General features: G+C 40.6%; 1 protein-coding gene across 7 annotated transcripts in view; it reads left to right on the forward strand.

Annotated features, from left to right (window-relative positions):
* Positions 1-442: 442 nt before the first annotated feature.
* The window catches only part of rad18 (RAD18 E3 ubiquitin protein ligase), a 32,610-nt gene continuing 19,433 nt past the window's right edge, over positions 443-13,619 (forward strand). The window contains exons 1-10 of one of the 7 annotated variants that reach the window (XM_081718079.1): positions 443-655; positions 1,143-1,221; positions 1,472-1,533; positions 1,687-1,757; positions 7,341-7,681; positions 8,520-8,619; positions 9,398-9,445; positions 11,620-11,801; positions 13,267-13,337; positions 13,473-13,533. In XM_081718079.1, the coding sequence (XP_081574205.1) occupies positions 605-655; positions 1,143-1,221; positions 1,472-1,533; positions 1,687-1,757; positions 7,341-7,681; positions 8,520-8,619; positions 9,398-9,445; positions 11,620-11,801; positions 13,267-13,337; positions 13,473-13,533 (1,066 nt within the window). In that variant the 5' untranslated portion in view covers positions 443-604. The remainder of the gene's footprint in view (positions 656-1,142; positions 1,222-1,471; positions 1,534-1,686; positions 1,758-7,340; positions 7,682-8,519; positions 8,620-9,397; positions 9,446-11,619; positions 11,802-13,266; positions 13,338-13,472; positions 13,534-13,619) is intronic. The other 6 variants (XM_081718081.1, XM_081718080.1, XM_081718083.1 and 3 more) reach the window with 6 other exon arrangements.

Genomic DNA, 13,619 nt, shown 5'->3' on the forward strand with positions numbered 1-13,619 from the left:
TTTTCTGAACACTTTGATGTCTGGTGAAACCTTTTCTTTTTTTTTGGTAATAATGACTGCTAAAAAGCCCCTACACTGCCTCGTCCTGTCTTGCATCCATCTTAATATGCCTAACTGCTGCAGTTTCTCTTCAGTGCTTCACCAGAATTTTGCCTTTAAAATGCCTACTCAACTATATTTGGTTTGCTAGGTTTACTTGTTAGAGCTGATAACTATATTGAAATCAAGAAGACGTGGGACTTAAATTTACGTTTACATTTTCGGCATTTGGCCGACGCTTATAGAGTGACACGTATATATGGGTATGTCAGTATTTGATAACAAGGACTTAACCTATAGCTCGAGTGTTCGAGTGTTTAGTGGAGCAAGTTTAAAAAACAAAACAAAACAAAACCAAAAAACATTTAATCGTTATTTAGAAGTCAGCAAGCATCGATAACCAATGCAACCAGCTAGCAAATCCGGTGAAAGGAAGTGACGTTGATGTAGGTTATTGAAAATGTGCGCGGGTAACACATTAGGTGAAGGCTTTTTGCTTGTAAATACTGCAAAGTGAAGTACGGTTGAGTTTCATGGTTTAAATCGTGTGTTTATTTGCACGATAATGTCTCATTCAAGTGAGCCGGATTTATCACCGAACTTGGCTTGTCTCAAAGTAAGTTCACTTTATGAAACTTCTCATTAGATTGGAGTAAGACTATTGCTAGCTAGATAATGCTAGCCAGCTATCTTAGGTTAACTAGCCTAGCTAACAGCTAACTGCTCAGCTGTTCCATGAGCTGCAGGATTTGGAATATGGCCAGTTCTGCCGCATTCTGTTAAGTTAATAAAATAAACCTGCAATCGTCGCCAAGTTTACTTTTCTCTCATTACTAGCGTTAGCAGCAGGCTGTAAATTTTTTTAAATGAAGCTGAACATTAAACAATTAGCTATCTACCATCGTTCTGGCGTTATTCATCGTGTTAAGTTAAAGTTACTTTTAGAGAGTAAAGTACTTGAAGGTTTGCAACAAACGAACAACGATTTAGCGTTAACGGGAATAGCTAGCTAGCTAGCTGCGTTCTTAGTGGTATAGCAAACTAGACAGATGGGCAGCCTTGATCAATGGGTTTAACTGCTTTTAATCAATCTGTTTTAACAGACAGTAGACAACTTGCTTCGATGTCCCATTTGCTTTGACTTCTTGAATATCTCCATGATGACACCGTGTTCTCATAACTGTATGTATAACCTAACCTACTGTTTGCTCATGTAAGCTGTTTGAGTCAGGCTGTCATGGTCTGAAAGGGCGGAAAATGGCCTAGCTATCTTAGGTAACTTATGCAAAAGTAGGATTAATCATTATCTGTATAGTCATGTAGATTTTGATGTTTCACTTTGGAGAATCTGTAACGTTATAATATTTCTTTTTGACATGCCAGTTGATAGGTTATGGTTAAGAATCCAAGTTATTGTTGGCTTTCTCCACAGTTTGTTCCTTGTGTATACGGAAATTTCTGTCCTACAAGTTATTGTGCCCTGTTTGTAACATGGTAAGTGTACTTTTAAGTAGATAATACAAATGTTAACTTAAGTTGTTACAGCAGCTTATAATACTGTATACTGTCCATTGTCATACTGCTGCACTAGAATCATGCCTTTCGTAGTGATGAATGTATTGAACAAGGTCCCTACTTTAATTCCAGCCTATGACTGAACAAGATCTGAGGAATAACAGGATATTGGATGACCTTGCTCAGTGCTTCCAGAGTGCAAGGTAACCACTAATGCTTTTAGCTGTGATGTTTTTAAATGAAAGGAACAATAGATGTTTAGCAGCAATTTTCCAGACATAAGACATAATATTTTGACAGGATTATTTTCACATGGGGAAGTGGGGTAATGTAATTACTTCATGCATTCCTCAGTTACTTTAGTCTTGGCTGAATCCGACATGTCAGTAATTTTTACGGACTGTGTCTTCCATGTCAGTGAATACTCTGGCACTTTTTACCTACTACAAAAACATCCGGTGGAAATAACCCCAGTCTATTGTAATCCTGTGCGAGTTGCCATATCAGTAAACATTCCATCACATCCTGTGGAAAATAAGTTTTCTCAAGTGCAGAAGTGCATGAGGGAGCATTTGGGGAAATAAGGCTTGGTGGTTAGCATGTTTGCTTCTCAGCGCTTGGGTCTCTGGTTTAAATCTCTTTCTGGGTGTTTCCATGTTCTCCCAGCGTCTGTCTGGAGTCTCCAGTTTCCTCCCGCAATCTAAAAACATGAAGATTAGGTCAATTGGCTATGGTGTGTTTGAATGATTGTGTGTCTGAATGTCCAGTGGTTGATGGTCCTCTGTCCAGTTTGTTGTCCTCTCCTCCCTCCCTGTACCCTCACGGCTGAGGTTTCTGGTTGAGTGTAGGCTGTGCATTTACTTGCCAAAGGCTAACTTGGAGGTCTGTCACCACTTTTATCCTTGGGTATGTTTAGCAACATGGGTTCAAAAATTTGCAGACTATATACAAGTTAGTTACTAAATGAATATTAATATTTTGCATAGAGGATGGATGTGAGGAATTAGCCCGAATCTAAATATACTTCATATCTCTACATGGATAAATTCATGCAGCAATAATGTTTGTGACCTGTGAAAGCTATTACACATACCTTTTTTTTTTTTTTGTGTGTGTGTGTAACAGCAATTCATAAAGTTTCCATTCTCATCTGTTATTTATACCAGAATTCCTCATTCTGTATAAATTGGTCAGAAACATTAGAGGTCTATATCTATAGCCTCTCTTCCACCATAGGCACGTGTTTAAAGAAAGGCCATTAACCGGTCTAATGACTTTTCCATGTCGGCATGGTTTAGCACAGAAAGCTTACAAACTCTGTTCAGCACAATTAGTCAGCCATGCTCAGAGCTGCAGAACTGTTCAGGTGGGATGGCTTAATGACAGGGGATTGCTGATTGGTTCTACACAAACTGAAGCCTCTTGTTGCCTTCTCTCATATCACCTATGGCTGTGTCCTCTGATGTTTTGCACACAAAAAAAAAGCTAAAAACTGAACGGACAACTCCAAATGATCTATGTCCTCAGACCTGTGCATTGACCAGAGTTGTTTAATGATGTAGTTATGGCGAGAACCCATCACCACCACAAATTTCCTGACCTGGATTTCAGGTACAACATTTCATGGCTGGTCAGAGTCATGAGGACTGGTCTAAGGAGTGCCCTTCTTCTGCGTACCAGAATCGGTTTGTCAGCTGATTAAGATGCCCTTTCTGAGGTTAAAATGGTTGTGTGAGAGTAGGAAGAGCTAATGTGCAGGGCAGAGGTATACTGGGATAAGCAAGCACTGTCCTATCAGAGATTCTGTGTTGCCACTAGCAAACAAACAGTAGCATAAGTTTTTTAAATAAATAAAATATTGCATTAAATTCTTAATTATTTTTACAACTCATGCATGTTTTATGCTGTTGTGGATGATCTAGTGAGTATTTTGTTCTGTTTGCCATGGGACTTAGGATTTCCTTTTGTAAAGATTTGCAGTAGGGTGCTGTACAGAGGTGACTCAGAAGGCTTCTAAAGGCTCCTTTAGTTCTACAGGGGGCCTAGAAAGGGGTTATTAAAAAAGAAACCTGACTGACTTGAGAGAGCAGCAGTTTTTAGTCACTGTTGGTCTTCAGTCTTCCCAGGCTTGCTGCATGGCCATCAGGTGAGCGAGAGAAGTGCATTATGTCTTTTGCTCTCCCAGTTACTTAATTTCCTGTTTTGTACTGGCAATGTTAAAGGGAAAGTGTAGCAGCACAAAGAGGGAAGGGTGTTCTTGCTCAGTGTCTGACTCTTTCGATCTGAAACAGTCCTTATTTTTTTAGTAGTGTGACAGTGTTTTAAATCAGAAGGAAGGTCTGAATTTTCACTTTGTCAGCATTATAATTTTCACTTTGTCAGCATTATTAAACCAAGTGCGAACACTTCAAAACAATATTCATCCCTTGTCCGGTTACTAGGCCTTCACATTTCCCACAACCCGGCTCTCAGAGCCATTACATAAGGCGATTTAAAGTTATGTCAGAAATTAAGCATAATACTTGAGCACAGGTTACATTGCAAATCTAAAAATAATTATAATTTTTCAGGTTGCTGCATGGAATGGATTTTGGTTCACTCTTAACTCCCATCTTCAGTCAGTGGCCTAGGAAATTCACTAGGCTCAATGATGTGGATTCCTTTGTTAGACCATTTTTAATACTATGATAGAAGTCTGTCTGACCCTGATTCGGCAGTATGCCTTGATCCAACTGAAACATACTGTTGTGCATAGCATGAGGTAAACATCCATTTGCGTGTCTGTACTGGTAGTGTTGTCAAAATTTGTTTTGATACTGATACCAAGTAATGAATTCTGATATGCCATGGTATAGTTTCAGTAGTGGTGATAGTGTTGTCAGGATACTATGTAATGAATTTCCATAGATTTCCTAAAAAAGGGGAAACTCTCGAATGTCATTATTGTGCTTTATTTCAAACATGGACAACATTTTGAGTCAAACACAACTTTTCCACAAACTTGTACTTTTTATAGCAGGTATTTTGTGCAACGCTGCTGGACATTTGGATCTGTATGTTTCAGTGAGCTCACCTGATGACACTGTTGTAGGTGCCTGTGGGATGCAGGGAATGCAATTAGGCAGCTGGGCTGAATATTGACTTCTACTGCGCCCCGCCACAGGGTATGACCTGTCTGCTCAGGTCTCCTCCAGTCTCCTCCTTGCCTACCACCATAGCGTGATCAATGAGCTCACCCATCCATATGAGTGCAGGCAGCATCTTGCCCTTCACCGTCTCGCCAGCTGTGAAGATCGTCTTCTTTGTTGTCAAAGCTTAGTTTGTAAAAAAAAAAAAAAAAAAAGGTGCTTGCTTGTATCCCTTAAAAGTGGTTGATGGGGGTGCTGGGGTGCGGGTTAGTTCTACTTCATTTGTGTAAAATGCAGTCATTTATTGACTTTAGTTATATTATCTGCATACAAAATTGAATTGGTTTATTGGACAATCTCTTCAGTATGGTGCTGCTTATCCCCCATCTTTGTGATCAGCCTGCCTGTTTGTGCATGGGAATGAATGGAGTCCAAATGGGTGGACTCTTGATTCAGATGGGAACCAGCTATTTTGCACCTGTCATATTTTACCTTGATAGTATTAGACAGATGTCCAGGCAATTTGTATTTTCTCAGTCTATTGTGTTGGCAGTTTATTGTTAAATTGTTGATTTGAAAGGGAAGCACACAACTACATTCTAATGTGATTTTTGTCTTTTAGTCCAGTTTGAGACAGGACTGCAGTGATTGATTTGTGGACTTTATGGGTACGCAGGACAATCCATTGGAACCTATGTACAATATTGCTCTAAATTTTAAACATGGTCACAAATGTCAGACAGAAACGAAGTAAATGAGACTGAGGGAAGCAGGGATGGCATACAGGATGCTCACACACCTTCCCACTGGCCCTCAGGAAGAGGTCATTTTGAGTTACTGTATAATTTCTGTGTAAAAATAAAGATGTTAATTTTTTTGTAGTGATGACGTATTTTGCTGAGGGATCAGCTGAAGCCAAAAACTAACCTGCAGTATTTTGTCATGCCTAATGGTACATTTCCATTGCAGTGAAGCCAGGTGATTTTTCTTTCCTGTTCCATTGTTAAATTAATTTCTAAGGAGAGAGGCAGCAGTTGGTGCATGGAAAATTAGGCGTGAACACATGGGAAGAGAGTGTTGAAGTTTAGCTTTATGCAAATGAGAAGTGAGTTTTGCTGGACGGATGGAGGCAAAGATTAATGTTATGCCAGTTTTTCCTGTATTTAACACAGCTGTATGAATACAGAGACATATATTTTAAATAATAAAGTATGACATATGACTGTGTGTGTTTGTGAATGAGCGAGTAGATAGCTGGTTTAAGTAGTTTTTGGGATAATCTTTCTGTGGATAGATACACCTTAGGCCACCTAAGTGACCAGCAGAAGGATAAATGAACATTTCACTTCACTGCTTTGTAAATGTACCATTAGGCTTGGACAATGAATGCCATTCTGATTACGTCATTACCTTGCTGAATTCTCTCCTTTTGTCGAAGGAAGTGCCAACAGCAGGAACCCTTTCCCTGACTAGTCACATGCATGCATGCTGGGTTATTAGCCTACTGAAATGTTGCAATTGCAAAATAGTCTTAAGTATTTTGCTAAACCAAATTTACTAGATTTCCCGTTTCTGTCACATTGTCCATGGGCTGTTCTGTACTTCTACCAATGTGTAATGTATTAGGCTGCTTAGTGTTCTTTTTGTTTGTTTTATTTATTTGATTGTTTAATTCTAACACATTTGCAGTGTACTCAGTGAAACTACTCAGACAATGCAACAAAATACCTGTTAATCACAGCTATGTAGGCCTATGTCTTCTCTGCATTATAAGCTAACTGGCATCACTCTTAAAGTCTTTCAGGTTTTCCCAGAGTCACCTGTGACTTTTGGTTGTTCGATCTGCAAGCAACGATGATATTCACACTGAAAGGTTATGCCTACAGCACGGCTCCAGGAGTTGCTGCAGTTCAGGGCTTCACTTAATCACGCACTTGTATTTTCTCTTGATAAATCTTGTTTTACTCCAGAATGTCTACTAATTTAGTTTAGGTCCGAAGGATATTTTTGGACTCTAAGATATTTGTGCTATTTGTCTTAAAGCAGTGAAAGAAAGGCTGTGCGGTTCAGGGGCCTTAGCTCTACACTTCCATGAAGATGGCTATCCCCAGCCTCCCCGCGGTGTGTGTGTGTGTGCATGTGTGGGTCAGGAGGGGAGATTGAGCGTGTACTCTAATCTGCATACAAAGGACCAATAAAAAGCTCTCCATAGGAAATCCGACCATTAAACATCTCATTGACTTCACTTTATAGCACCATAACGGTCTTCCAAATAGCTGTTTGCTTGCTTTCCACATTTACAAGGTTGAAGCCAACTGGTGCACTTTTCGTCCCCTGCACTCTTGCTTTCTCTTAGTCTCACTCTATGTATTTGTCTCTCTGCTCCACCCCCCACACCCCCCCCACACACACAAATGATGGCACTGTGTGTGAGACTAGATAGTTACTCTATGGAACACTTAGCTGGCGAATTTTTCACTTTGTAGTGTCACATGTCCACATGTTCTCTTCCTTCCACAAGTATGCAATATGTCTGATTTGGCTGCATGTGTCACTTTAGTTGTGTGTGAGTTGCTGTTGCTAGGTGTCTGGCTTTTTGTCATTAATGTAATTCATTTATTGCTCTATTTCATCTGCTGCTTGTCTCGGTCTCTCAAGGCAGCAGTTGTCCCAGGCCAGTTTTGAATCACCCCCGATTTCCCCCAAAACACCCTCCATGGAGATCCGAGGCAAGAAAGTGAGGCAGAAGGGGCCCAGGAAGGAGGGCACCACTCTCACTCACTTTTTCCAAAAGCGCTCTCCTGCGCTGTCAGTGGGGCCACAAGCAGACTCCAAGCCCCTCATCCCTGTCAAACAGGAGCCCATGGAAGTGTGTGTCCTTGACCCCACTGAGCCCCAACTGGAGGGGACAGAGTCTGACACCATGGGCCTGAAAGAGGAGAAGATGGATGTATGCGGATCGCCATCCACATCACAGGTGGTTCAGCCTGTGGTCAAAGGTGATGCCCTCCTCGCTGTCTGCCTTTTCAGAGTGGTAATGAAACAGTTCCGGACTGTTATGGCACTTTCCTTTGGCCTAAGACACTAGGCCTACACAGACTTAAAATGATCTGTGTAGTTTGTTCTTACATCTTAATTGATTTGATTTCATGGTGAAATGGACAACAGCAAGTTAGATATGTAAGGCATCAAAGGAACACTAGGCAGAGGAAACATGAACTATATAGAACAAATTCCTTAATCTATGCATAGCTTAACGTACTTTGCGTGGGATGAGTGTAAGCCTTTTGTTTCTGTCATTTACCCAAACAGCTGCTGTGTACCTCAGAGTGTTGTGCAGAGTTCTGCTCTTTGGCTATAGCTGTTATCTTTTGTTTATTATTTAGCCCTTGAGGTGTAGTTCTGCAGCAGTTTTGTGTCATAAAACTTAAAAGGTCTTAAAAGGGTGCTGAACTAGATAGGGAAAAGGCTTTAGGGATGAGCACCTTGTGTCAGGGACCTGAATGAATATGAATGAGCTCTTGTCTCTTTCTTTGTTTATTTTTAGCATTTGCATCACACATCTCATAGGGATTGCAGTGTGAATTTGTTCAGGTGTTCCTTGTTTTTCATGAGCTTTGGTTCAGTTGCAAATCAAACACATTAAATGTTAAAAAAAAAGAAAAAAAAGAGCAATACTTGTCGTCTTGGCTTCACTAATAATGATAAATCGCTATCAGTTCAGTTTTCACAATAGATCATCTCAATGACTGGGATGTTAAAGTGCCACAGAGAAGAAGCTTTCTTTGTCAGTGGAGTTGATCAGACTGGTCTATCTGCTTCTCTATTGTATTGCAGTGGAGTGCCCCGTGTGCGGAGTCAGTGTATCTCATCACCACATTAATAAACACCTAGACGTGTGTCTGACCACCGATGAGAAGAAGGAAGGCCTCAGAAGGTTTGAAGATTATACCGTACACCTCATACAGGACAACAGTTACTCAAACCCTAATGTATTTTATTGGTTGTCTAACTGCTGTAGGTGCATGAAGGGAATAACTTGCAGCCACTGGCTCTTTCCTAACGCGTAGGCTCTGGCTGCTCAGCTCTAATGAAGTGTGAAAGTCACGTACTGTGCCTGTGTAGAAATGCAACTACATTGCCTCCACATGCAGGCCAAATATTCCCAAGATGGAACTGTGTGATTGTGATCTAGTAAAAAGTAACTGCCATGGTAGGGTTCCTGTCGCAGTAAGAAGCTTTTGTGCAGTGATGCTCCTGCCTGGTAGAAGGGGCAGTAGGAAAAATGGTTGTCGCATCTTGAGAATTATTCCCAAATCCTTCAAAAGATGTCAAGTTTAGTTGAATACATAGCAGTTTTTTTTTTCTTCTTCTTTTTAATGTTTTTGTTTGAAAAATGCATTAAATGGACATGATCTTAAATGATAGATTTGCTGCTTTCAACCACACTTTTTTAAAAATGTTTGCTTCCCATCTTGGAAAACTGCATATCTTAGCCTTTCTGATGGCTTAGTGCTAATAAATTTAGTACTGAAAAACCACGCCCTCTTTTACAGCTCCTGGTTGGGCTTAAATGCAATCATGTGAGGCGATCATTTACGCCTTCAAAATCCCTTGTAAATCTACTTTTAAAAAGTAAAAATGTTTCAACCCATCCTTTTTATTAGGTTTTATTGAGTTCTTTGAACCCATTCTCTTGTCTACATTCATGCCAGGAGTGAAAGTGCACCTTTGATGACCTGCGGAGCAAAGACTCTTCACAGGTGTGTTTACCAACCAGAGCATCTCTCTCTTGGCTAAGTGAAGTGGAAGAGCCAGTATTCATACTGTTGTCGCAATTTGGAACAGCACAAAGGTGACCAATTTCAAAGGAGCAAAAAAAGGAAAAAGTTCTTCTGTACTGCTCTGCCAGTCTAGAATGCAAGACTGCAACTGCTGGGAGGTTTCTAAGTGCTTGTGATGTACTGGAGCAAATGCAAGTAGCTTCAGAAATAAAATGGAACATTAATGATGTTCAGTTATTCAAAAGATGTTTCAAATAAGCCCATAATGCAGACAGGACTCGTGAGTATACTGTTGGTTTCCTTTTGGTTCATTGGGGAGAGAATTTCATCAAATTCTTTTTTCATAAAGAATTTACTTGGGATTTTGAAGGTTTTTGAACATATATGCTCTAAAACTGTCATTACAATTGTACTGCCCCTAATTCTGAAAGATTGGAAACAACTAATTACATTTGGGTTTTAAAAAGTTTTTTTTTTTTTCCTCAATTTCTTTGCCAAGGAGACATGGAAATCCAGTGACAACAAACAAAAACATTTTACATTTTTCAATTTTTAAAGAAAAACAATTCTTGTTTTCATTTCAGCAAATCTTTAGCTAAACCTGTAGTCTGTCCATATGAAGGTTGTGTGAGCCTTACCCTCACAAGGAAAGAGAAATTGTATTGTGTCTTACTAATTGCTGTCTTGGGTTTGACAAACCAGGCACCCCCAGCGCTGCCTTTTGCAGTACCCTAGTGAATGTCCAAGATGATCTTGAGATAATGTGATAAGATGGAGCTCTTGCCCTGTCTTATGGTTCCTGTGGTTCCATTGCATGTGTTGCTAATGTGATAAGCAGCCATGGCTAAACTAACATCCATTGTACACTTATGTGAAGAATTATGCATTGGTGAAAGACACCAAGTAACAGTAAGTTTCGAAGTAACCAGTTATGCACCTGTGGGGAGAATTATGCACAAAGGTGTATGCCTGGTCTATTCAGGGCAAAGGACAAAGCATTTGGGTGTGTGCATGCAGCAGCCACAGAATGTACCTTAGAGCTGCATTCAGAGACGGAAGCAATCACACACAGTTGGCCAGCCATTGATCACCTTATAATAGGAAAGGAAACTGCGAGTGTTATTGCCCCCCCCCCCCCCCCCCCCCGATTTATTTCTAATAAAAATGCACTTGTTCTATTATTTTAATTTGCAATTGTTTGCCTATGTTCGATGGACAGCACTCGGGTGTGGCTCAGGGTCTCCACCATTCCCCTCATCCCCTGAGCGCTTTATTCCACACCAACCTCTGCTTCTACCATTGACTCATCTTCTCGCCCCACGCCCAACGCAGAATTCTCGCTCAAAAAAGTCTGGTCACGATTCCCAGCTTGACTTTTGTTTACACAAACACCTTCCTCTAAAACCCAGCTATTCTCACTCAGCTAAATTCCCCTGGGGGTGTGGTTTTGAAGGGCAACCATTTTGTGTCAACTTTGGCAGGCAGGCTGATTTGGTTTGTGGGTTACCTTGAGGTAAAGCTGATGAATGAGGGTCCTCTGCTTGCCTTTTGTGCATCCATACACACACACACACACATACGCGCACGAGCACACAGCTAACAAGATTGATCGGAATTTTAACCATGATGCGTGGGTTCAACTTTTAATGCTGGATAATTTATGCTATGTGGATCTGATGAGTGAGGTAATGGATTTTTAAAGCTGTGTTGCATGTTGTCCATAATCCTTAAATTGGACTTGTCCAGTGGATGGGTTTTCATTCCCTACAGTGGGGTATTTGACCTTTTCCAAAATGGACAGCTGGCAAAACCAACTGTTATGAGGTTTGGTTTTGTCTTCCACAAGCCTGTTACCCTGCTCCTTGTGAGAGTAAAGGTGCACTATTTGGGAATAAACGAGCAGAATTTTCTACTGTTTTTAGTGTTTGCAGCGGCAAGAGCATGATGAAGCTTTACCAACTCTGATCAGTGTCAGCATTGTTTGGTTATCTCATGGTCCAGCAGTGCATATCCATGTAGGATAATTTCAGTCATGTTGCATCATAAATAATGCTGTCATTTTTTATTAATGGACAATTTGTTTAGAATCCTTATACTTATTCAGAGTTCTGTGTGTGTGTGTGTGTGTGTGTGTGTGCTCATGTGTGGGGCAGCTCAGGGAAGCGTAGGCTGATGACTAAGCCGGTGTACAACCTGATGACGAAGCTGGAATTGAAGAAAAGGCTGAAAGACTGTCACCTCTCCACGCGAGGCTCCAGAGATGAGCTCGTCAGCCGTCACCAGGACTTCTTGCACATCTACAATGCCCAGTGTGATGCCCTCAACCCCAGATCAAGTAAGTGTGGCATGAGCCACCTAAAGTGTTTTAACCTGCTTGCTAAGAACAAGGACTTTTAGTTTGATTGCATTTTCCTTGTGTTTTTGCCTTCTTTCTTGCCTTCTCTGTTGTCGAGCATATTCTCTCTCGACAAGTTTTCTGGCCCTGATATAGAATGAGTAACTGAGACGTACAATAGTTCTGGAGTATTTGGTCACTGGAGGCGATTAAGAGTGTTTTCTCCATCTGCACTTTACGTTTCTTCTGATATGGAAAGCAATTTTGCCTGGCGTGTGCATAGACTGAGGGAAGGAGTTCTGAAATGGTTTGCTGGCCTCCATGCCACATGTGTCTTATGCAAGCCGTGCTACGATAACAGGGAGGCCTGAAGGGTGACGTTTCCCGCTGTTGATGGGGAGTGGGTGCAAGAGGAGAGCGTCAGAGGCTCAGTATGGTGGCTATGCAGTGTTGGCTCGCTCGTTGAAGAACCCGCAAGATACCCTGCTGACTTGCTGCTGAGCTCCATCCTTTGTGTTGAGCTGTCAGTTATTTATTTATTTTTTTGTTGTTTTTCCCTTTACATGTCTGCTTTTACTGAAAATATTTTGTTGGTTGGTTTTCTTTCTTTACTTTTTTTATATAGTGGCTAAAATGGACCACCTGTGGAGGTTTGCAGCTGAAGCCGACAGAATAAATAAGGCTCGAAAGCTTTAAAATTTCATTTTGACTGTAGTGGTTTTCTGATGACTGATGCATGACTTTTTTTTTTTTCCAGAGGTTTTTCTTAATGAATAAAGTATCCTTTTTTTTTTTTTTTTTTTTTTTTGTTTATGCTGTTTTCTGAAATAAACACACTGCAGTGTTATTTTAAAGAATGGACACCAAAGAAACAGGTCTGGCATTTCCGAAATAAACAAATGGATAAGAATCATGAAAGATCTTGAATCATGAAATACCCCCCCAAATTACCTTTCAGGATGCCTTATTTGGCTAAGCTCATGCCATTTTACTACCAGTGTAGTGTCAGCTGTAATTGTTTAAGAAGTTTCCATAATTTTGTTTAATTTAAACCTTTGCCACATTGTTCATCCAAGTCATGTGCACCAGTTCCAATCTGCATCCAGTGTTTTACTCCCTTCAGCTGCCCAGTCATTTCAACTGCTTACCCACACTGGTGCTTCCTGCCTCTATGGGCTGATAGGTGCTGTTGTGGACCAGGTCCAAGCTGAGCTCATGCACAGTGTCTGTGTTTCCACAGAATGCACCTGACTGGGCACTCAATGGGTGACTGGGTGTTACCTGCACCCAGCCTCAGTGATGTACTGGTCTGCTGGCTATCCATAATATCAAGTGGCACTTCCTTTTATTTTGGCTGAATCTCAGCTTGACCCTTAAAGAACTGTAGATGGCTATTTGTTTGCCTGTCTACACCTTATGTCCTGCCCTCAGTATTAAATGTGACATGAAATTCTCCTGCTGATAGGTGAGAACATCGCTAAAGAGGTTGAACACAATGAGAAGATGAGGAATCAGCTGGACAATAAAAGCAAACCTGTATGTCTTCTTTTACAGTCAGAATTTGCATGTTTAAACAATATTCAGTAACTAGTCAGTAACTGAATCATAATTTTCTTAAACTGTTCAGAGCCTTGGTCTAATCTTCAGTCCTTTTTTTTTTTTTTTTTTCAGGAAATAATCGTTACAAGGAACAAAACAGCTGAGGAAATTGAACAGTTGCACTCACACTACCGTAAGTTTGATGACTATTAAACACTGTTCACTTGAATAATCTGATTAGTTCTATGAAGGAGCTTTGGCTTTACATTGTGTTTCTGA

This window comes from Electrophorus electricus, chromosome 7 (assembly GCF_041902795.1).
Source record: "Electrophorus electricus isolate QZ-2024a chromosome 7, ASM4190279v1, whole genome shotgun sequence".
Lineage (NCBI taxonomy): Eukaryota > Metazoa > Chordata > Actinopteri > Gymnotiformes > Gymnotidae > Electrophorus > Electrophorus electricus.